This window comes from Pelodiscus sinensis, chromosome 2 (genome assembly GCF_049634645.1).
Source record: "Pelodiscus sinensis isolate JC-2024 chromosome 2, ASM4963464v1, whole genome shotgun sequence".
Taxonomy (NCBI): domain Eukaryota; kingdom Metazoa; phylum Chordata; order Testudines; family Trionychidae; genus Pelodiscus; species Pelodiscus sinensis.
The window spans coordinates 93,124,207-93,149,330 of NC_134712.1; the positions used below are offsets into that span (position 1 = coordinate 93,124,207).

The window sequence follows — 25,124 nt, forward strand, 5'->3', positions numbered from 1 at the left end:
TTCCTATTGGGAGAATAAAATCTATGCTCTCACTCTCAGGCAGTTGTGTGAAACAGGCAAGTAAATTTTGAACTTGGGCAATGAAATTTTCATGACAGTTTTGCAATACTGATTTGGTAATATAAGTGGAAGTTAGGTAATTAAAAGTTCAAAATAGCATTTCAAGCACAAAATCAGTTTACCAGCACGTGAATCAATATTTCCAAAACACTTTACCTTGCATAATTATAGCTAGCTGCTCTGCTGCAGACTTTCGCAAAACTAGGTCAATGGTGTCAGAAGTAAGAATACCATATAGTTTTTCCACAGTCTCGTCCTATTAAAACAAAGCTATATTTAGAACTACATATAATATACGTCTCTTAGTTAGACAGGACAACTATTTCATTCATTCCCTCAAAAAGTGTAAGAAACAAACTATATAAATAAAATATGTGACTATGATCCATTCTAAAAATCATTACAAGCAGCCTGATCAGAATAATTTATTAAGCTTTTAAAGCATTTCTTGGGGAACAGAAAATTAATAATTTCCAACATATAGCAATTAGAAATAACATACAAATTCATTTTCAGAATATGCAAATGTGGAATTTTTTTTTTAAAGCATATTTATATTCACACTTATTTTGTGGTATAGGGACAAAAGCAAGTAGTGAACTAGTACTGACTCGACTAGTCACTCCCCCCGCTTTTCTGCTTTTACCGAGAAAGGCAGCAAGGGGGTGGGAGCAGAAGCTAGTGCTGGGGGACTGGCTTAAAAGCAGACTCCCACCAGCACTGTCTCCTTGTCGGGGGGAGGGGAGGTCAGGGGCACAGTGGGGTAACGGTGCAAGCAGGAACTCAAGCAGTTCCCACTGGCTCTGGATCCCACTGTGGTGCTTCATTTAGCCTTGGAAATTGGGGCTTAGGTACATTTCAAAGGCTGAAGAACTGCAGTGGGAACATGGGGCCAGTGGGGACTGCTTGAATCCTTGCTTGAGCTGTGCTCCCTAGGGTGCACATCCCCTCCCCCCCCCCGCCCCTACTTCTATAATAGGAAGCAAGGGGAGGGAATGGGCACTGGTGCTGGGGGGAGCTGACTTAAAAACCAATTCCCCCAGCACCTATCAGAGGCAGCAGTGGAGGGGATAGGGGAGGCTGCTGCGAAGCAGCTCCTGTCCACAGGGGTCCCAGATGGAGATGGGCCCCGCCACAGACAGGGGCTGCTGCCACAGAACAGCTCCTGTTCATGGCAGCCAGGGCCACGGGCATGAGCTGTTCCTGCAGCAGCCCGTTTCCAGTGGACTGGGTTTTCCACAGCAAACCAGGGCTGCTGGACTCAGCGTGAACCAGGATTAAGCAGTCCCAGCTCACGCTCATCGCTGCATTTTAAAAGTAATAAGAGCGCAGCAACTCCTACTACATTTAAAATGTAGAGCTCCAGCATGTGACATTCCCCAAACTGGCACAAGCCAGGACTGCTCAGTCCCAACTTGAGCCAGCTCTTGGAACTACCCTCGCTGCGGCTCTGCAGAGCAGTTCTATCGATTAATCATACAGTCAATTCAAATTGTATCAATTATATGATTAACCTGATAACTGCACTGTAACATCCTTATTCTGGTGTAATTAACAAAAGGAGTAATGTACATTATATTCATGATTATATGACAGTTACCCTATAACAGCAGGGAACTCGAGTCAATCATGCTATCTCCTACGTTCACTACATGTACATGCTTGATATTTCAGTGCATTATAGTCTTTTCTTTAAGCAGAAGACTAGCTGTAAAATGGCTTGTGGTTACGTCAGTTAATTAAGTTCAACACACAGATAGATTTTAGATCTTAAGTATCTTTTTAATCAATGGTAAACCCAAGTGGCTTTATTATTTTTAGGTTGGTGGAAGAATGGCATCTTTCACAACTCATTTAGCATTCTGATTTATTTTACTAGTTGCTGTTTGCTTCCATCTATTTCCAGCAAAGCATGAACTTGTAATCTAGAGACCATCAGTCAATAAGCAGCTCTTTGATTTTGTCTTATACATGTAGGATTTGCTTGTATGGTGAGGCACTGTCTTGCACTTGTATTATTTTGTGTGGCAACGTCAGTCTTACTCCTGGATCTTAGAGACCCCTGTTCTGCCCACCACCCCACAGTTTAGAGCCTGTGGTACAAGTCCCACTTGCCTTTTCTTGGCGTTTGTCCCTCAGCAAAACAAAGGGGTGTTGGGGCAGATGCCCATGGCCAGTCATGGCTGAGTAAACAGTCCTCCTCAGCCACCAGCTGAAGTTTCTGGCCACTTGGGGGAAGGGAGCCTCCAAACACTTACCCCTTACTCAGAGCCCTTTACCTCCCCCTGCAGCCTTTAGTAGTGCTGATGTTGTTCTGCTCAGCTCCAAGTCTCCTTATCAGTTGTTCATAACACTCCACCTCCACTCTCCAAACTCTTTCTCCACTCTCCCTCCCCCTACCCCACAGGGAAGGTTTTTAAAGATGTCCAGTGCAGCCTGAAATCAGCTCACCTGGCCCTTAATTGATTTATAGCAGCCCTATCTCAGCTGCCCCTAACTAGCCAGGACAGTTGCTGATTTTTTTGTTTCTGTTTTGTAATTGTTTTTAGAGCTGCCTCTCCCCCTTTTCATGAGGCCCTTTAACCTGCCCAGTCACATTTGGATTAAGTGCATCTGTTATTTGGGGTTGGATTTGCCAACTAGTTTCCACATACAGTAATATGCCAGAAAATGTGCGATGTTCACATATCTATATCTTCTGAAGCAATTACAGAGGCTACTTAAGGACTTGCTATTTTTCACCTCCACTTAACCTGTTTACAGGCAGTCCCCGGGTTACGTGGATCCGACTTACGTCGGATCCCTACTTAAGAACGGGGTGAGGGAACCCCGAACTAGCTGCGCCCCCTCCCCCAGCAGACCGCCGAGACGCGCCATGGCAGTCCCGCCACCTGCGTCCTCTGCAGCGAGAAAAGCCGCTCCCTGGTTTGCTGGGGGGCGCAGCTAGTACGCCCTCTCCCCGCCCCCCCCCCCCAGCAGACCAGGCTTTTCTCACCGCTGGTCAGTTTCAGCAGCGGCTGAATCAGGATGCCTGGGGTAGAGCAGTTGGGGGGCTGCCAAGTTGGTGCCACAGCACCGAGGTGCGGCGCTGCGGGGACCTACCCGGCAGCGCCCCAGCTGCTCTGTCCCAGGCGTCCAGATTCAGCCGCTGTTGAAACTGATCAGCGGCTGATTCCAGGAAGCCAGGAGCAGAGCAGCTCTGCCTCGGCTTCCTGTAGTCAGCCGCTGGTCAGTTTCAGCAGCGGCTGACTTGGGGGACACCTGGGGCAGAGCAGCTGGGGTGCTGCCGGGTTAGTCCAGTAGCACCGAGGAGCGGCGCTGAGGGACCAACCCAGCAGCACCCCAGCTGCTCTGCCCCAGGCATCCCCAAGAGCAGCTGGGGTGCTGCCGGGTTGGTCCCGCCGCACCACGGGTCGGCACTACCAGACCAACCCAGCAGCACTCCAGCTGCTCTGCCCCAGGCGTGTCCAATTCAGCCGCTGCTGGTCAGTTTCAACAGTGGCTGAATCTGGATGCCTGGGACAAAGCAGTTGGGGCGCTGCCGGGTTGATCCCCGCAGCCGCACCTCAGCGCTGCGGGGACCAACCTGGCAGCACCCCAGCTGCTCTACTCCAGGTGTCCCCAAGTCAGCTGCTGCTGAAACTGATCAGTGGCTGATTCCAGGAAGCCCGGGGCAAAGCAGCTCTGCCTCGGGCTTCCTGTAGTCAGCCGCTGGTCAGTTTCAGCAGCGGCTGAATCGGGGACACCTGGGGTACAATATGTACCAGTTCCGACTTACATACAAATTCAACTTAAGAACAAACCTACAGTCCCTATCTTGTATGTAACCCGGGGACTGCCTGTACTTGTTTATCTGTCCTTAGACTGTCTTCCATGATTATGAAACTGACTGTGAGAATGCAGATGTGGAATTTTGTTCAACTTAAAGTGAAACAACAACTAGAAACAGTACGAAAAGAACTCTGATGTTTACTTTGATGTCAGCATGCACTATTAAAAATTGTAGTAGGAACTACCTACTACTATTACCAAAGGTCACATACTTTTTTTTCTGCTAATCTCATTTCAGTTGTTCATATCTTCATGACATTTTCACCTTCGAGGCTGAGATTTTCTAGGCAAACTACCCATGGAAATATTTTTTGGAAACTGAGCAAAAAAAGAATTGAGCTCTTTGCGTGAAAGGAGATATTTTTAAAAGGTAGGAGTTAGCCATTAGAAGATAAGCCTTGTGATCATTTGTTTCCTAGCCACACTAGTGGCCAGAGGCAGACACTCAACATTTGGCCTTGAAATATTTCACATTGAAAAGTGCCTTTGGGTGTTCTAGTGAAAGACCATTATGATTTAACAGAACTATGACTATTTCTACTCATGCACAATAGAATTTTAACAAGTATGATAAGCTATTATAGACTAAAGTTAGATACATCCACTTTGCATTTGTGGAACTAATTCATCTGCAGGGGGTAAAAATCTAGTAAAGCTGAATAGTAACTAAACTCAGGTCTCATTCACTTTTGCACCTTATAATGGAGTGGGTGAGATCCAAAAGACGCTTGTTGGAGACCTTGAAGCACTGCCTCACCACACTCCAGATAAGAGCAGAGAAGAAATCTCCAGACAACCTAAAGCAGTGCTCTTTTTGTGACGGTATGCCTCGGGATGGTGTACCTATTTTCCCTGCATAACTTAGATGAATTTAATTCCCCTCTGGTGTACTGACACCTTTTCCTGGGGTGGCTGGACTCCTGACGGAAGCCCGCTTGGGACATGCGGCTCTTAAGGGACCGCAACAGCATTTGGGGTGTCTGCTAGAAGGCCAATCTGAGTCATGAAGACCATAAAAAAAAAAAGACAGCAGAGACAGAGCAGTCAGTTACTGCCGGAATTGGAAGAGAGAGGATTGGATTCCTGGCTGGCTGGAAGAGGAGCTGGATCACAGAAAGCTCATGGCTGCCAAAGGTTGGAGGAGCTGAGTAGGAGCTACAGGCTGGCTGCAGGGACTAAGCAAGGACTGAGCCCAGAAGCTAGCCAGACCAAACAAGGGTACTGTGATGGGTCCTGTTAAGATTGTTACAAAGGGCAGTGTTTCCAAGGAGGAAGCCTTGACAGAAAACAGCTTGTGTGTGTCAGACTCAGCAGGGGAACTGAATCATTGAAGACCCACAGAAGAAAACGCAGGTTTATGGACTTTCATAAGAGGTAGATGACCCCCATTCCAAGAACTAAGAAATGGGAGGCTCACCCTGGACTAGAAAGGGGCACTCATGAGAGGTGGGTCCCTACTCATTACACGTTTTGTAATGTAAAAGCTGCTCTTAAAGTTTGTATGGTAGAAGTTCTCTAGCAAACCCATTTCTGAGATGCAAGACAAATCAAAGAAAAAAAAAATATTGTAACCTGCAGAGGATTAGATAATTGATGTGCAGCAGCCTTCTCACTTGGCGTTAATAAGCAGTTTAAAAAGTACAGAACAACAAAGTACATTAAAAGACATTTTATTTACCTTAAAAACTGACTCTCTTGTATCATTCAACTTCAACTCAATAGGTCTTTCCACAATAAATAAGTTGGGAATACTGGAGAAAATGCTACCATGCAGAACAGGGCGCTTCAGGCTGGCTCCTTCTTCATTCATGAGATGGAATGTTAGATGTTTCAGTGCCACAGAACGGACTCTAAGGAAACAGAGTATTAAGAATCATGGTCCTTTTCAGTGGAAACGTTTAGCTCTTCAGATACACATACAGTTAGAAAACATTTTTAAAAACCACCCTAAACCACTGATAATGCTTAAGACTCAATTCTATTAATCATTTACCCACTACATTTCATTTCAAATCAGCCTTCACCGTAAAATCAATTAAAACATTCATAATTGTTTAGAAGCTTCAGAGAATAGCCGAGTTAGTCTGCAACAGGAAAAACTTAATAGTTTAGTGGCACCTGAAAGACTAACAAAACATGTAGATAGTGTCATGAGCTTTTGTGGGCAAAACCCACTTATTCAGATGACTGGAGTATTAAAAATCCAGATCCAAGAATAAATAAGGGAAGGGGAGGGAGAGAGAAGTGGGGGAAGAGACACAGTGAAGTATTTACAGAAGGCTGATAAGAACAATTAGGTATGGTTGGTTGGTTAAGTCATTAGGATGTGGAAGGTAGAGTGTGAGCCAGCTGATGTCCCTGTTCATTCCATCTGCATAAGAATTAAACTTGTAAATGAAGTTAAGCTCCAATCCTTCCCTGTGTATTTGGCTTGTGAATTTGACCTGAAACAACAAGGTGACTTGGATATCCAGTAATGACTGTCCAGGCAGATTAAAGTGTTCTCCAACAGTTTTCTGTGTATTGCCTTTTTGGATATCTAATTTGTATCCATTCTAATTTGTATCCTGGTCTGCAGGGAGACGGGGAGCAAAGCCTTGGAGCACGCCCGCAGCGGGACAGCTCCGCGGCTTTGCTCCTGTCCCCCTGGTCTGCTGGGGGGGGGGTGCAGCTAGTGCCTCCCCCCCCCAGCAGACCAGGCTTTTTTTGCCTACCCCTGGGATAGAGCAGCTGGGGGCTGCCGGGTTGGTCCCGCAGCGCCGCTCCGGACCAACCCGGCAGCACCCCAGCTGCTCTGCCCCAGGCGTCCCCAAGTCAGCCGCTGCTGAAACTGACCAGCGGCTGATTACAGGAAGCCCGAGGCAGAGTTGCTCTGCCCCAGGCTTCCTGGAATCAGCCGCTGGTCAGTTTCAGCAGCAGCTGACTTGGGGACGCCTGGGTTTCTGAAATTTAATCTGTATGTAAGTCAGAACTGGCATCCAGATTCAGCCGCGGTTGAAACTGATCAGTTTCAGCAGCGGCTGACGCCAGTTCCGACTTACATACAGATTCAACTTAAGAACAAACCTACAGTCCCTATCTTGTACGTAACCCGGGGACTGCCTGTATGTGTTTTGTTAGTCTTTAAGGTTCTACTAGACTATTCATTATTTTTCAAGTTTTTTTTAATTGTTTAGGTTAGACTTGCAAATATCATGCGTCATACACTGAAATTACTATAGGACATTACTCACGACTGCTTTTTTGAGAAGAGAAGTCGTAGAGCAGCCCTTAATCTAGTAGTTCTAGGAAGAATCCCTTCTCCGTTGTCAGAAGCTGTTTCACTTAGTCTGAGGATGCAATTACCCAGTGTCTCTTCTGTGTCTGCATACCCCTAAAAATGTTTAAAAACCAAGTCAATAATTTTCCTGATTAAGAAACAAACATGTCTGCTTTTGACAAAAAAACAAAATCTGTGTTTTCTAGCTAAGATCATATGAGTTGTAGTAAGTACCTTATATAATACAGTCTTGGAAGTGGACATAAGCAAACAACTCATAAGTCTATACTTCTTCCCTGTAAGTGCATCTGACCAACATAATACTTGAATGAAAGAACTGCCTCAAACGCTTTCTAATTCAAGTTTAGACAATTATCTTTCCAGAACACAGAATTGAAATCCCACAACCCAGTAAGTTTTAAAAAAATATGATGTTGCCTAATTTAGGACAATAAAAGAAGGTGGGCTACTTAGGTAACCATCACTTTATTTAACTATATTAATCATTTTAATTCTGAAAAATAAAATGCTTCCACAAAAACCAGATGCAACAGTAAAAGCTTTTTCATGCCCAAAGGCACAAGACCAACCATATTGTAACTCAGCTCAGGCCTGACATATTCGCTATCCCACCTCTTCAACACTGTTGTCAGAGTATGTATCTAAAGGTATGCAATAAAGCATATTTAAACTGTTAAGCAGCTGGTCCCAAACATCTTCATCTGATGTATGTACAGTTTATGCATAAAGACTTTTATCTATTCTGGAAATATGTTCTTGAAATGTGTTTTGGAGTCAGGGCATAAATCCAGTCTGCCCTAGACAAAGGAATGTGGTTTAACCTGTTTGACTGGCTTCATTACAAAAAGGGGACAAGGAAAGCATATTTACATACAAGGTAAACAAAGCAATCAAGCTAACAAGCAGCACCCCAGGATTCCTTCCTGACTCTTGAAGCTGAGATAAAGGACTTTGGGTACTACAATACCAAAATTGACATTTTAGTTATTGATCATTTATGGGCCAGAAGGGACAGCACCCTCTGAGTCTATGACCATTGGATTCTTTAGCCTGGAGAGTTACAGCAGAGGTTTTCTACTTTTTTTTTTCATTTGGAGACATCTCCCCACCCCCACCCCAAAAAATCAAATGGAGGTGCAGACCCCTTTGGACATCTTAGACATAGTCTGTTACATCCTGGTAACAATGTCAGTAAGAAAACTGCGTAGGCAAAGACGGTAACTTGCTAAGGTTAAATTTTTTTCACTAGAAGCTGTTTCACTAGAAACTGTTTTCTTATGCTTAAAATCACTTTTATTTCTGACGTTTGTTAATAAACTTGCTCTTGTTTAATTATAATCTCACTATAGTTTATTGAAGTGGAGTGTCTTCAGCTAGTATAACAAGTTAGAGTGCACACTTCCTCTTCGGAGGCAGCAAACGTAATATTTATATGAGTGTCCAGTGATAGAGACTGGACATTGCAGAAGACATTTCTGGGGGAACTCAGCAATTGGAGTTCACTGTATATTACCTGAAAGACAAGGTTTAGACTGGCACAGTCTTGAATTTGCTAGACCACTGTGGCAGTGAACTGACAGTCTAAATCACCAGCAAAGCTCTCATCTGCTCATGCAGAAGGATAACAGTGTCTTACAGTTCTGGGTTTCCTGAGCAAAACATCACACCAGGAGAAGACATGTTGGGTGCTCCCACATTTAAGTCAAAACTAGCAAACGTTTATGTAGTCCTGGAGTATCTTGTGTTGTAACTCCACTCTAGCTGGCATAGCGAACATATGACTCAAGGCATGTTCTGCTTTCTGTTTTATGTACAGAAGTTAATAGCTTTAAAAAGTGTTTAAAACTAATTATATGCATTTTGGGGGAAGATTATATTCAAAGCACTCCCAGAAGTGCTTATATTCATGAAAAAACAATACAGCATTACTTAAAATTCACTGCACTATACATTTACATAGGAAATCACAAACATAGGACACTCTGCACTGAAGCGATTGTAATCTGAGGCCCCAATGCTTAGAATAGGTGTCTAACCTTACAGAGCTAATTGAAAAACAGGCTAATTGTGGCCTAGTGGTGAAAGTAGAGTAGACACAGAAGTGAGAAATATAAAGAAAAGTGGAGAAGAGAAATGATCGAGTGTGCTTACAGATAGTATCTGAGGAGATATATAGCACTTAAAGGGTAGGCAACAAGGAAGGAATCAAAAACATCATACATAACATGAAGTGCATGGTTGCAGCTGCAGGTAGTGGAAGAAGGGAGATTTTAGCACCAGATTTAGATTTTAGATATGAAAGATGAGATAGAGCAACGAGGGTGGGAAAGAAAAAAGTGCAAGTGTTCTTGTTGAACTAGACAAGGAGTAGATACAGAGCAACAGACACCTACTTAAGAGCATGACTACACTGCAGCAGGAATACAAGCTATAGGTTGTGCAGACCTACCCACAGCAATTGTAATCTAACCAGTTTGCTAAAAATGGCAGAGAGGATGTGGCAGCACATGCTCCATCAGCAAGTTCATATTTGGAAGAGTGGGCAGGAGGCAAGGAGAGGAAAGCTTGGAAACACCATGCTGAAGTTTGTGCTGCTGTATCACTGCTTTTTTTTAGCAAGCTAGCTAGAGTATAGCTAGCTTAGGTACATCTGTGAAAGCTGCAAATCATACCCACAGTGCAGCATAGATCAACCCTGACTTAAAGCAGGGCACGGAGACTGGCTGAAGGTCTCTGGACAATAAGGGTCATTAATTACATTTAATCAAGAAAACAGAAGAGTTTCAAAAAACATGCCATCCTAATGGAGTAGGACAGACAGTTTGTGCTAAAGCATATGAAGAATATTTAGGCATGTCTTGAACAAAGTTACATGAAATATGAATAACCAGGGACCTTCCTGATAAACTTAGTGACACAAGAAGGGAAAATAAAGCAAAAATAGACACATGTTCATTATTTGTACATTCTACAGTAACATTATTTGTACATTCTACAGTAACAGTTCGTCAGTTGCATCTGACGAAGTGGGCCTTTGCCCACGAAAGCTTATGCTCCTACACTTCAGTTAGTCTATAAGGTGCCACAGGACTCCTCGTCGCTTTTGTAGTAACAGTTCTGTTACCCCACACTCAATTAGCCATAAAACTAACTTAACCAACATTTCTGATATGTCCCAATTCAAGGGATGTAAAATCCCAATTAATCAGTTAACTTCTGATTAACCTGTATGGGGCTAGTTGCTGGTTCCCAGCTGGCTGCTAGGGCCAACTCTTTGCCGCAGTCGCCAGCCTTGTGGGGTGAGTTGTCAACCCCATGCAGGGACCTGGCAGAGCAGGAGCAGTCCTCCACTCACAGCAAGCTAGGGACGGGGAGACTGCTTCCAGGGAACAGGTTAACTCTTACCTAGTAAGTACCACCCAGTAAGAGTGGTGCTTAATGGGTAATCGATTACTCAGTCACATCCCTACTACAAATCTTCAGTCGAGTAACCAGGACTAGGGATGTGAACAACTAGTCGACTACCCGATAAGCAAATGCTTATCAGATAGTCGACACACTCTTATCAGAATAAGGGAGCGGGGTGGGGGAGGAAGAAGAGATGGAGCTTCGCAACGGCAGCACTGCATGGAGCCCGGGGCCAAACCCTGGACTCCACATGGCGCTGTTGCTTTAAAATGCCGCATGCTGCATAAAATGGACTCCCCCCTGACCCCAGGCTCCATGCGGCACTGCACTTTGAAACTCCTCAGAGAGCATGGGGCCAGCAGGGGACTGCTTGAGTTCCTCATTGGCCCCATGGTCCCAGCAGCGCTTTCACCTTTGAAGTGTAGCAACAGCCCTGGAGCAGTGGCTACACTTCAAAAGCGGAGGCACCCTTAGCAATTAACTGAATAGTCGATACAAATTGCATCGACTATTCGATTAGCACTTTAAATTTAACATCCCTAACCAGGACTAGTACACTATCCAACACATCATGCAACTGCACATTCTGTACTCTACTTTTCTCAAAAGAGGCAGAAGACAAGAAATTAAGCTGAAATCAGGGATTTATTTATTTATTTATTTTTTAAAAACAGCTTCCACAGTATGTCACAGGGTCATTACTGATTCAGCCTAATCTCCTACACGTTCTACATCCACAATAGTAATTGATGATGGTAATGACAACACTGAGTGCACCGCAAGGCCCTGAAGTTCCTGCTGAATCACACATTAAATTACGTTTACTAAAAATACACAATACTAAAACTATACCAATCTGAGTGTATGCCATGCACTGCCCATAGTGATATGCAGTTTCATAAGAGAATCTACTGTATAGAAAACGTTACATTTATAGATCCAAGTGCTTCAAGAAACCAACCACTCTACAGTGCAGTACTACTACTGGATAGGTGAGTACCTGTATACTATTTTATACTTCATTCATAATATTGTATTGTAATTCTCTGAAAACTGGCATTCTATTGGTAAACTCTCAGTTAACCAGAATATTTTATTAACATAAGAACAGCCATACTGGGTCAGACCAAAGATCCATCTAGCCCAGTATCCTGTCTACCGACAGTAGCTTATTCTAGTTCCCACCAGAATGAATGAACAGAACAGATCATCATCAAGTGATTCCTCCCCAGTCGCCCATTCTGAGCATCTCACAAACAGAGGCTAGGGACACTTTTCCTACCCATTCTGCCTAATAGCCAATGGTGGACCTATCCTCCATGAATTTATCTAGCTCTTTTCTGAGCCCTGTTAGAGTCCTAGCCTTCACAACCTCCTCTGGCAAGAAATTCCACAGATTGATCGTGCGTTGTGTGAAGAAACACTTCCTTTCATTTGTTTTAAATCTGCTACCTATTATTTCATTTGGTGACACCTAGTTATTACATTATGGGAACAAGCAAATAACTTTTCTTATTCACTTTCTCCACACAAATCATGATTTTATAGACCTCGATCATATCTCCCCTTAGTCTCCTCTTTTCTCAGATGGAAAGTCCCAGTCTTTTTAATCCCTCTTCATATGGGACATGTGCATTCCTTTGCATTTATCAACATTAAAATTTAGTTGTCATTTTGTTGCCCAATTACTTAGTTTTGTAAGATCTTTTTGAAGCTCTTCACAGTCTGCTTTGGTCTTAACTATCTTGAGCAGTTTAGTGTCATCTGCAAATTTTGCCACCTCACTGTTTACCCCTTTTCCATAGATCATTTATAAATAGGTTAAATAGGACTAGTCCTAAGACGGACCCTTAGGGAGCACCATTCTGAAACTGATAATTTATTCCTACCTTTTATTTCCTGTCTTTTAACCAGTTATCAGTCCATGAGAGGACCTTCCTCTCTTACCTCATGACAACTAAATTTACTTACGAGTCTTTGGTGAGGGAGCTTGTCAAAGGCTTTCTGGAAATCTAAGTATACTGTATCCACTGGATCCCCCTTTCCACGTTTGTTGACCCCCCTCAAAGAATTCTGGTAGATTAGTAATTTCCCTTTACAGAAACCATATTGACTTTCCCCCTTCAAATTATGCTCAACTATGTGTCTGACAATTTTATTCTTTACTACAGTTTCAACTAATTTGCCTGGTATGGACGTTAAACTGAACAGTCTGTAATTACCAGAATCACCTCTACAGCCTTTTTAAATATTGGCATCATGTTGGCTATCTAGCTAATTTAAAGGTTTACAAACCAAAGTTAATAGTTCCACTATTTCACATATGAGCTCTTTCAGAACTCTTGGGAGAATGCCATCTGGTTCCAGTGACTTCTTACTTTTAAGTTTATCAATTTGTTCCAAAACCTCCTCTAATGACACCTCAATCTGGGACAATTCCTCAGATTTGTCATTTAAAAGGAATGGCTCAGGTTTGGGAATCTCCCTAACATCCTCAGCCATGAAGACCGAAGCAAAGAATTCATCTAGTTTCTCTGCAATGACTTTATTGTCTTTGACTGCTCCTCCTTTGGCATCTCAATACTCCATGAGCTGCCTTGGTTGTTTAGCAGGCTTTCTGCTTGATGTAGTTAAAAACATTTTGCTTTTACTTGAGCTTTTGGCTACCTAGTCTTCTCCTTTTTGGCTTTTCTTATTCTATTTTTAAGCTTAATTTGAAGAGAAAACACTCCTGTGTGTGTTGATAGTGTTGGAAACCTCAGGGATCCCACTGAACTCCGTGAGGAAGGAGGAGGAGATAACGATATCTGCCTACATATGGCACTGTGGGAGGATAGAGGGTGTGGTGACGGAGGATGAGGGGAGACCAATATATGTTGTCTCCTGTGAGTACACCAATCTTGTCCACTAGCAAAGTGCATCGGTGCTGGCAAAAACATTAATGGCTCTAGACTAGGAGGCCAGGCTCTTTCCTTATTTGTTTTTGCGCGGGCCTTGGCCTGTGTCAGTGCCGGTGACTTCCTTGGTGCCAATGGTGCTGGAGCAGGAGACTGTGTCCCCGGTTCCTGTGGTCTTGCTGGTGGCGGTGCCTATGCCGGTGCCTATGCAGAAGTGCTGGTGGTTAACACCGATGACGCTTTGTACCACGGCCTTGGTTCCGTGGCACTCTTGGAATGGAAGAACCCGATGCCAGATGTCCCTGACTTCTCCCTGGTGCTGACACGGCTGGATGAGGTAGGCAGTAGAGACTGCACCAGAGAGGCCTGTTTCTTAGCTGAAGAGCCCAGGCCAGGGAAGTGGCTCTTCATTTCTTGGCCCTGATAGGGTCCGAACAGGAAGGCGGCGGCACGGATTCTGATGGCTGAAGTACCTTATCAAAGAGGAGCATGTGGAGTTGCATCTCCTTGTCTCGATGTGCTCTAGCCATTAGTTTTGAACGATGTGGGACTTCTGAGTTATATGTGCCTTCCCCAAGTACCTAATGCAGGAGGAATGCCTGTCTGAAGCGGGCATGGACTCACAACAAGTGTCGCACTTTTTAAAACCAGGCAACCCTGGTATGATGTTTGAGAGGTTCTCTGTTGTCCTCTCAGTTCGAATTAAAGGAATTGTTCTGTTGTCTGTTGCCTTTTCTCTTCTTCTTTTCCTCTTTTTTTTTTTTTTTTTTAAACACTGTGGCCTTCATGGCAGTCGAAAATAGTGAGACGGTAGTCGACGTAGGCAGGTTTGTTTGTTTTTAAACACGAACAAGAACAAATGGGACTACTTGGAACAATATATTATCTATGAACTAACTAACAGACTAAACTACTAAGCTAACTATCAAAATTATTTTCTGATTAGATTCTCTGACAGGAGCTTGCTCCGTCTGCAACTGACAGCAGAAACGAAGGAACTGGCAGGAGCTGGAATGCAGGTGCAAAAAGGAAGGCACGAATGGCATAAGGCACCTGGTGCGCATGTGTGGCCCAGCCAGCTATTGCTAGGGAAAACTTTGCTGCACCGCAATGATCCAACACCAACAGTGCAGCACCCACAGGAACATCACTTGAAGAACTACCTTGTAGAATTTTCTTCTTCTTTATAACATGACAATGCTAAGAACATAAGAACAGTCCTATTCGGTCAGACCAAAGGTCATTCTAGCCGAATATCCTGACTTCCAACAATGGCCAATGCCAGGAGCACCACAAATAATGAACAGTACAGTTAATCAAAAAGTGATCCATCCCCTGTCCCTTTGCATCCCCTTCTTTGCCCTCTTCCTCCATGCCTGTCACACTCTGAGAGCCCCACATTTACTGACTTTTCCCCCTGCCTCTCAGAATTTCCAGAGCACTGTGAATCAGCTGATTCACATCCTATTCTCCCTTTTCACCCTCCCTCACAGATTCTGAATGCCTCAAATTAGCTGATTTGTGGCTTTCAAGCTCTGGGAGAGAGGGAGGGAGAGAAATAAGGATGGGACATGAATCAGCCAATTTGGTGCTCCAGAACTATTGAAAGGGAAGGAGAGGAGAATAGAAGGGACACGCTTGGGAGAAGAGGCGGAGAACAGACTGGACAGAGACTTAATGGATGGAAACCTCAGTACTGAATTGCAAAGCATCTGCACATCCCTTACTCCTAATCCGAGAAAGTTTGTGGAGGACAGATCTAACCAGAAGTCACACTGAATATGCTTTATTTTAAAATGAACATAATTTTTTTATTAGTTGAAGTTGATTACAACTTTTCTAATATATGAATGATTAAAGCATTTTTACTTATTTTTGAAATATCCGGTATGCTACATATTAATGTATTTAATCTTTATTTGGGGAGTAATGTTTAGTGCACATGGCATATATCAATCTTTTGGCCCCCTGAAACAAAGGAGAGCCATTCATGCAGCCCACTCACTAGCTTTGGTTGGCCATCACTGATCTATTCTTCATGAATTTATCCAGTTCTTTTTTAAGCCCTGTTATAATCTTGGCCTTCACAACATCCCCTGGCAAGGCACACCACAGATTGACTGTACACTGTATGAAAAAAATACTTCATTTTTAAAAAATCTGCTGCCTATTAATTTAATTTGGTCTTCTCTAGTTCTTGTGTTATGAGAAGTAAATAACACTTCCTTATTTACTTTTTCCACACTGCCATGATTTTATAGACCTCTACAGTATCATCTTTTCCAAACTGATAACTCTTATTAACCTCCTCACATAGCATTCATTCCATATTCCTAATAATTTCTGTTGCCCTTTTCTGAACCTTTTTCAACTGCAACATATCTTTTTTGAGATGGGGGTGACCACATCTGCACACAATATTCAAGTCATAGGCATACAATGGATTTATAGAGGGGCAGTATTTTAATCCCTTTTCTTAATGATTCCCAACCTTTTGTTCACGTCTTTCACTGCTGCTGCACACTGAGTGGATGTTTTCAGAGAACTATCCACAATGATGCTATGATCCCTCTTGAGTGGCAACAGCTCATTTAGACCCCATTATTTGATATGTATAGTTGGGATTATGTTTTCCAGTGTGTATTACTTATCATTTATCAACATTAAATTTATTCTGCCATTTTGTTGCCAGTCACCCAATTTCATGAGATCCTTTTGTAGGTTCTCACAGTCAGTTTGGGATTTAAATATCTTGAGTAGTTTTTTATCATCTGCAAATGTTGCCTCTTTGCTTACGCCTTTCTCTGTGTTGCACTATAAAAGTGTTCTTATAGTAAAGTAATCAAAGAAACTATGTTTGAACTACGCTCAAGATAAACTACACTTTAACAAAAGCTGTGGGTACCTGTAAAATTGGAATGATAGGATAGAGGGCCTCAATAAACTTGTTCCACGTCAGTGCTGTCATCATCAATTGTCCCTGCAGGAGATACATCAGAATGGCCTTGGCAGCAGAGTTTACCTGAACAACAACAAAGAATAAAATAATGTAATAAAAAAAGAACATGGTGGCTAGGTCAATTTGTTGATCCCACAATATGAAGTTAAACTGTTATTTCTAACTTGTACATGAATAGACTTTGAAAGAGGAAACATCTATAATTAAGTGTAATCTATATACACTAGAATCTATTACTTGCTATGTTTATTATTGTCTTCTACAATTGAGCTTAGATTTCAAAAGACCTTTAAAGGAGACCACAGAGAAGGAACATGGAGTTTCTTCTCCCTTATACAGTTTGTGCAAAGACTTGCAACCCTTAGTCTCTAAGCTCAGACCATCTTCCCTTCATTCATCCCAAAATGGCAAAGGGGGGAAGACAATGAGACTGCTGTTCCATTCCACAGAGCAGGTTGGTTGCACAAAAATCGCAGGCTCAACTATACCAAATTATGGTTCCAAGCTCAATATCCCCCTCTTAGTTTTATTATCACTTTCTTAGTAAAAGGTACTTTTAACTTTGTTACAGTTCCTGAAAATTTAAAATGATCTTTTATCTCTCAATATAAGACTGAAAACCATGATTTTTAAAAATATTGTACCTCATTTTTAGACTCCTGGAGCCCAAATGTAGAAATTTCATATAAAACTTTTGGATGAAGAAGAAAATGAACTCCATGACAAATCGAAGGCCCGGGTTTTGTGACATTATGAATACCTAAACTTTCCTAGAACAAAAACAAGTAAACAGTTAATTTTAAAATTCAAGGAAGTTCCCATTTCTATACCTTGTCTGGCAGATGCTATTTCTCACTTTTTGCGTTCCAGGGATAAGGACTTGAGCATACTATGCTAAAACAGACAATTACTACGTTAAATATAAGCATTCCAGGGCTATTGAGTACAGGACATCCCTGCTCTAAGTTGCCCCGGAATGCTTCCGTTCCACACTAGTCATTTATGCTTATAGGAATTGATGCATTATAGTTCCTCCTATTCCCCACTCTTAAGTCGCACCAAAACGCACCCCCAATTTGCGCAAAAAGAAGTCAGCCATGGGAAAAAAACCTCTCTGCTTTAAGTTGTTTCGCTAGAAGTCCAAGTTTTTTGGAAAGTATCTTGGATTTATAGTGAGGGCGGCCTATAAATATTGATGCTACTATTGCTTCATAATTTTATGACACGCTACAAATATTTTATTTTTGATTGGTTATTGCTATCCTCCTTTCTTTCTGCTACAATCTGGTAACTTAATTCATACAGTCATTTCATGAGCATTTTAGAGGACCACTGTTCTCAAAGCAGAGCACTAAGGAATAAGACATCTTTGTCTCTCAACTGAGAATCCCAAGCACACTAGGCTGTGGACACTGATCTTTCATTAACTCTTTTTAAAGGCTGAATGTTGTTTTAATCTTCTGGAATGGTCTATGTGAAATTCCTAAATATAAAACCACAGGGGGGTTCCTAAAAAAGTTTTAGTAAAAAGAATCTAACTATACAATATGAATCTCACGCAGTATGTACACATTTTCCCAAACAGCAAAAGCTACATTAGATAGCTACAATCCACATATTAAAAAAATATATGTGGGGGGAGAGACCAAGGAAAAAATTCTGGCTCTTCTGAAGTCAATAGGGTATTGCCATCAACTACAATGGGAACAGAATTTCACCAAAATGCCTTAAAATGTTCTACGAGGTTTGTACGTCACCGCCATCCCTTTCCCTCCCACTGCGGGGGAGCCCAAACAGCCCCTTGTGCTGCTGGCCCCCCCGGTGGTCCAGCTGAGGGTCGGAGCTCTCAGCTGAGTGCCACAGCAGGAGGGGAAGGGGGGCGGTGATGTACACGGCCCCCGCCCCCTGGCTGTGTACATCACTGCCCCGCCCCCTTCACCTCCCTCCGTGGCAGCTTGGCTGAGTGTTGTGCGCTCAGCCAGGCCGCTGCGGGGGAGGAGGGGCGGGGCGGTGACGTACACAGTTAAGGGGTGCGGCTGTCTATGTCACCTCCCCCTCTTCTCCTCTCCCACGGCGGCCCTGCTGAGGGGCATATCACTCAGCGCCATGGCGAGAGGAGGAAGGGGGGGGGGGGGCCGTGTACATCAGCACCCTCCCTTTCCCCTCCCACCGGGGCTCAGCTGAGTGGCGCAGCACCAGCACCACTCAGCTGGGCTGCAGTGGGGGAGCAAACAGCCGCTTGTCGCAGGGGGCCCAGCTGAGCAGCGCTCCCGCTGGGGGCCCAGCTGAGCAGCGCTCCCGCTGGGGGCCCAGCTGAGCAGCGCTCCCGCTGGGGGCCCAGCTGAGCAGCGCCGGTGCTGCGCCGCTCAGCTGGGCCCCAGCGGGGGAGCAAGCAGCGAGCATGGACCCCAAACAGCCACTTGCCATCACTTGCTCCCCCGCCGGGGCCCAGCTGAGCAGCGCAGCACTTAGCCGGGCCGCCACGGAGGGAGAGGAAGGGGGGGCGGGGCGCTGATGTAGACGGACAGTGGACGTGTACGTCAGCGTTACAGACACTGGGCTACTATAGATATAGATATAGATATAGATATAGATATAGATATAGATATAGATATAGATATAGAGAGAGAGAGAGAGAGAGAGAGAAGGATGATGATGATGATGAAGTAAAATTAATGGCATGCTGGATATAGAAAGGGTTTTGGGAAAAATGCTACAGATATAGTTTTGATTTCTAAAATATGAATCCTAGACTCTGGAATTTCCTGCCACTATAGATAATACAATCTGTACCAAAACAAGTTAAACTTAATTATTTTACTGTACAAATAAAACATCAATCTTCAAATCCAGATCATATATACCGTATATTCCGGCGTATAAGACGACTTTTGATGTTAAAAAACATCCCCCAAAAATCGGGGGTCGTCTTATACGCCGGCTTCCCCCGAGGCTTTGCAAAGCCAGGGAGGGGCTCCGGCGGCGGGGCAGCCCAGGCGCGCCGGGGCTGTCCTGCTGCCGGGGCGTCCTCAGAGGCTTTGCTCCTGGTGTCCCTGGTCTGCTGGGGACCGTCTCCAGCAGACCAGAGACACCGGGAGCAAAGCCGGGGAGGCGGAGGGGCGCTGGGGTATAAGACGAAACCCTATCTTTTAACTAAAAAATTAGGGGGTCGTCTTATACGCCCAGTAGCCTTATACGCCGGAAAATACGGTAGCAGACTGGAAACAGAATAAATTGTAATATCACGGATAAATTTAAAGAAACCCCCATTTTTCCAAAGAACATAAGACCCATATATAGCACTAACCTTAACAATTTCCAGACAGCAATGGTAAGCTTCATTTTTTATGATCAGCAGAGGATGGGACAACAGACGGAGAAGCACCTTCTGACTCTCCTCCTGCAGCAATGAACTAGCCTGGGCAGACTTCCAGCTGCAAGTAAAAACAGTTAAATATACAAAATAAATTAGCTTCTATATGGTTTATCGTAGCATATTGATAAATAAGCTTCTTTTACAGAGTAAGACATGAAGAACTTCTGTAAAAATTATCATAACATCCAGTGTATTGCAGGGCACACACAGGCAACATTCCTTCTAAAGTACAAATGGTCATCATGTTCAAGGGAGGCTAGCGTGGCCTTTTCCAAACCCTGGAGTCTCAGGGAGACAACCAGCCCCAGTGCCAGATTTATGGTAAATAAATTCCCTCTGGAATTTACAACAGATGCAGGCGGTATTTCCTGTAGAAAGTGTTGCTACCAGAACCACTGAAGAAAAAAGATGGGCCTCAGAGCAGAAGTCAGTCAAAAGGGGAAGGAGAGACAACCCAGTAAAGAGAAAAGTTTCTAAAAAGGTTTTAAGGGCTACTCCTCATTTCCACATTTAAGCTTCAAAGGCAAAAGTGTCCTTAATTAATCTCCTTAATGTTACTTTCTAATTGCATTTTCGAGTGATGTATCATAATTAAAACAGTGGCCTTGACATTCAAATATATTTAAGATGCTTTTAGAAAAATCCTAATATTCTACCCATTTTTGTAACTAGTCTAGTAACAAACTTTGCACTGCTGTTTTCTTTTAAGATATGGTTGGATAAATTAATGGTGGTAACAAGACCATAATTTAGAACAAGTAAAAAACCCACACTTCACCTGTAACATATGCAACACCCTTCTTTTACACAAAGAAAACAATGTACTTTCTCAAATAGTAATAATTTAAAATAATAATTTATTTACATATTCAAGCAAATGTGGATGATCTCCTGAAGCAAGGGAAAGTGTTGATGATAAGGAAGACTCTTTAGTGCTTTATCTGCCAATTCCACTAATTCAAATATTTTTTTTTCTCCCTTAAAAAAAAAAGAGGCAAATTTAATATAAAAATAAAATACATTTATACATTCTGAGGACTAAACATTTAGTGATATCTGCCAATTTACATCTTGCCAGTATCTCTCTAATGAAAATAACACCATTCCACATGGTTAATCAGGGTTACAAGTTACAATTACTACAGGCAGTCCCCGGGTTACATACAAGATAGGGACTGTAGGTTTGTTCTTAAGTTGAATTTGTATGTAAGTCAGAACTGGTACATATTGTAGGGGAAACTCTAGCCAAACATTTCTCCAGAGCTCAGTTTTATTCTCCCACACCTCACTTCCCTCAGTCCTTTATTCTCAAGCTGAGGTGTCTGCTGAGAAAAGCCGCTCGGCGTCTCCCTGGTCTGCTGTGGGGGAGCGCTAGCTTCGCGTCTCCCTGGTCTGCTGGGGGGGGGCGCAGCTAGTGCGGGGTTGCCTCACCCTGTTTGTAAGTAGGGATCCGATGCAAGTCGGATCCGTGTAACCCGGGGACTGCCTGTATTAAATACTTTAAACATAAATTACAATTGTCCATGTTTGCTACTACAAAATGCTCACATTTAGACATTTTGTGAGCTTTTCAATTCCCCCGACATGTGCAACTTCCTCTATTCCTTTTGACTCTAATACAAACAGAGGGTGCCCAGCAATTTGCAACATTGGAACTAGAATACAACAGAGCAGGGATGTCAAAAGTAGGTTAAATAGGTAACCGTGTAACTGATCTCAGCGGTTACATGCTGCAAGTTCTGCAATATAAAGCTTAAGTAAGCCTACCCTGCTTACCACCTAAAATGACTTCTGGAAACATGTAAGACTGAACAGAGAGAAGGATCAGGTCCACATTGGGAGGCTTCTCAGCTTGTGAGAAAACATTAGATTATTAGAACTACTGTTAGGGTAAGAAATTAGTTGAACCTCTATAAAACAGAACTCTCTGGTCTGGCAACATCCGTGGTCCATTTCCCTGCGCTCTGTAGGAGTGGAGCCAGGAGCACAGTGCAATGCATGGAGGTTGGGGGGGAGCCCAGCATGCATTCGCCGGCTGGGTTAGCTAATCTCAGTGTCTGTATTGCTCTGTGACCCCAATTCTGCAGGAGACTGGAGGGAATGGCTCAGCAGGACAGAGTGGTGGGACACTCAAAGTGCAGATAGGCGAGCACAGCTCAGGTATTTTAGCTCATCAAGTGACAGTCTCAAAGGGATCTCTGTGACTATACCCAGAATACATACCTTTTTAATTATAAATTCACACAGCAATGTCTCCTTAGTTATTCATCCTGCATTTGACACATTTTCTGAACTCTGTGGTTGATATTAAACTGTCTGTTAACCTCATGTCTCAGACTAGTACACATATCAACAGAGAATAATGAATAGTCTCATACCAATTTTGATCACTAGTTTTTGTTAGTTTGTTCTTATTTTGAAAAGGTTTCTCAATATAATTTATATACTAGAATTCCATACCTCCTTATGGACATCCATCATAAAGTTACAGGTGCAGTCAATTGAATAAACAGCTTCGGAAGCTTGTTTATAAATACTGTAGCTCTCAGAATTCATCTGCTCCAAATAGGCTGCAACAGACTCATGAATGCTGGGATATTCCAAGGAAAAAGGCATGTCCAAGGATAGAAGAAATAAAGCAGTCACCAAGCTCTCTGGTAACACTTTGCTAGCCTTGAGAAAAGATGATGGGAGAGAAAGAGGAAAAAATGGTTAAATTACAGTGTAAACATTAGCTAAATAATTCTAAAGTTGAATTTAATAATAAAGACAATTCTCAATGCTGCTATTTAGTGCTTTGCAAAAAACGGAAGATCTGAAAAGCAACTTCCAGATTATATAAGCATGCCTCCATCCGCTCAAGCTTTAGGTAAACAGAAGGGAACCAGTAAGTTTTTGGTGTCAATCTGTGCTTAAGTTATATATATATTTATAGTCCAGCTGCAGGATAGGAGTCTCCACTAATTTATTAAATTGTCTCTAATGATTAACCACCAGAAGGTAACACAGAGATTCAACTATTTCTATAGTCTTGGGCCTTTTTGAATGTTCTCATTACAGTTACCTTCATAATCCGTAAAATACTTGCAACTTTACAACTGCACGACATTGCAACATATTACCAGATGAGAACTTGCTCTGATTGCAGTAAGTGATCACTCAGGTCAAATTGGTAAATCAGACCTACATTACTCAACTCTGGTCCACACACAAGATAAAAAAAAATATTTTAAAAAAAATCCCATTTACTGAACTTAAAATGATAGCAATACAATTAGTGTTTATAAATAAACTGATATATCTATAACGTTTAGGGGCTAGAGAGAAAGCATATACTTTAAACGGTACAATATAATTCATGGTACATCAGAGTTGTATCAGTTAAAATGATCCTCCTCGACAATGAGTGTTAAGTTCCAAAACTTCTAAAAAAAAAAAGTTACACTGAAGAGCAAAGCAGTAAAAAAAAAATGTTTAAAAATACAAACAAGGTCATTAAATATAATAAAAAAAACAAAACTTACCGGGGTTTCTAAAGACTCCATCTCTAAAGAGAGCTCTAATTTTTGACTGTCTACAATTTAGATAATTGCAGGGTGTTTACTTTTTGCAAAAAAATTACATCATGATAACCTAAAAGTTTAAGATTCCTACAAAATATAAGATATTATCATGGTACATAATGATCCAACCATCAGACAAAAGTTCAAATATCTTAATACGTACAGAAAGTGGAACAAAAATAATTCTTTCTGAACAGTGTTAAATTTTCTATTAACAAGAAGAGGGCAGCATAGTCTTGCAAACTTCAAAACACGTGGAATAGCATGAAAAACATAGCAGTGATAAAATGATGCTTTTATGCTATTAAAATGCTTACCCAGTTAATCAATATAAGCAAATGAACTTTCTATAAGTCAGTCACATAATTAGGTCAATTCAAATATTTACTGTATTACATAAGCAAAGGTTACTTACCTTGTAACTGTAGTTCTTTGAGAGGTGTTGCTCATGTCCACTCCAATCAGGTGTACGTGCGCAGCATGCACGGATCCTGGAGCTTTTTTCCCTCAGCAGTATCCTTAGGGCCAGGCAGGGAGTCCCCTGGAGTGGCACCGGCATATCGGCGCATATATGTCCCTGCTGGCCTTTCCACCACCTCAGTTCCTTCTTGCCAAAGTCCTCTGACAAAGGGGAGGTGGGTGGGATTTGGAATGGACATGAGCAATACATCTCGAAGAACTACAGTTACGAGGTAAGAAACCTCTTCTTCTTCGAGTGCTTGCTCATGTCTATTCCAATCAGGTGATTCCCAAGCTGTGTCCCAGGAGGTGGAGTCGGAGAGTAATGATATCTATCTACAGACTGCAGAACTGCCTTTCCAACAGATGTATCTGCTTTGGCCTGCTACGTAATGTCATAGTGTTCTGAGAAGGTATGTACGGCGGACCATGTGGCCACCCTACAGATGTCCAGGATAGGCACTTGTGCCAGAAATGCCACGGATGTTGCCTGCGTTCGTGTGGAATGTGCTCTCAGAGGGGAGGTGTCTTACCCACTCCATGGTAACATTCATTAATACATGAGGTGATCCAGGAGGATAAGGACTGAGCAGAAACTGGAACTCCCCTCATTGTTTCCGCGATGGAAATAAAGAGTTGTGCTGACTTACGGAACTCCTTCGTCCTGTCTATATAGAATGCAATGGCTCTCCTCGCATCCAGGTAATGTAAAGCCTGCTCTCTGGTTGACTTGGGTGGCTTAGGGAAGAACACAGGTAAGTAAATGTCCTGGGACATATGGAAATGAGATACCACTTTAAGGAGAAAGGCCGGGTGAGGTTGTAGTCTGACCTTATCCTTAAGGGGGGTCTGTAAAGGGGGGGTCTGTAAAGAGCCCGTAGCTCTAATACCCTCCTGACCAAGGTAATCGCTACCAAGAATGCCACCTTCCATGATAGATGTTTTAAAGAACAGGTGGCTAATGGTTCAAATCGTGGCCACAAGTCCCTTAAGGACTACGTTAAGGTTCAAGGAGGAATAGGGGGACGTATGTATGGTAATAGTCTATTGATTCCTTTCATGAATCTCTTCACCATGCTGTTAGCGAACACTGACCTTCCAGCCTTCCCTGGGTGGAAGGCTGTGATCGCTGCAAGGTGGACTCTAAGTGGACTCCCCACCCGACATCTGATGCATCCGTCACTAACTGCACAGATGGGGCTTGCTTGTTGAAAGGGACTCCTGCACATACTACTTTTTCCTGCATCCACCAGTCTAGCGAGACTGATTTCGGGAGAGTAACCACCATCTC

The 25,124-nt window shown here is 42.9% G+C and overlaps 1 protein-coding gene across 8 annotated transcripts in view; it reads right to left on the reverse strand.

Annotated features, from left to right (window-relative positions):
* The window catches only part of RTTN (rotatin), a 173,244-nt gene that overhangs the window by 108,604 nt on the left and 39,516 nt on the right, over positions 1–25,124 (reverse strand). For all 8 annotated transcript variants that reach the window (XR_331929.4, XM_075921044.1, XM_075921045.1 and 5 more), the window contains 8 exons: positions 22,272–22,484; positions 20,677–20,789; positions 19,743–19,869; positions 17,080–17,205; positions 16,382–16,498; positions 7,125–7,264; positions 5,570–5,741; positions 217–316 (listed from right to left, as the gene is read on the reverse strand). Coding sequence is in view for 7 of the 8 variants with exons in the window: in XM_075921044.1 (XP_075777159.1) it covers positions 217–316; positions 5,570–5,741; positions 7,125–7,264; positions 16,382–16,498; positions 17,080–17,205; positions 19,743–19,869; positions 20,677–20,789; positions 22,272–22,484 (1,108 nt within the window). In the remaining variant the exon portion in view is untranslated. The remainder of the gene's footprint in view (positions 1–216; positions 317–5,569; positions 5,742–7,124; positions 7,265–16,381; positions 16,499–17,079; positions 17,206–19,742; positions 19,870–20,676; positions 20,790–22,271; positions 22,485–25,124) is intronic.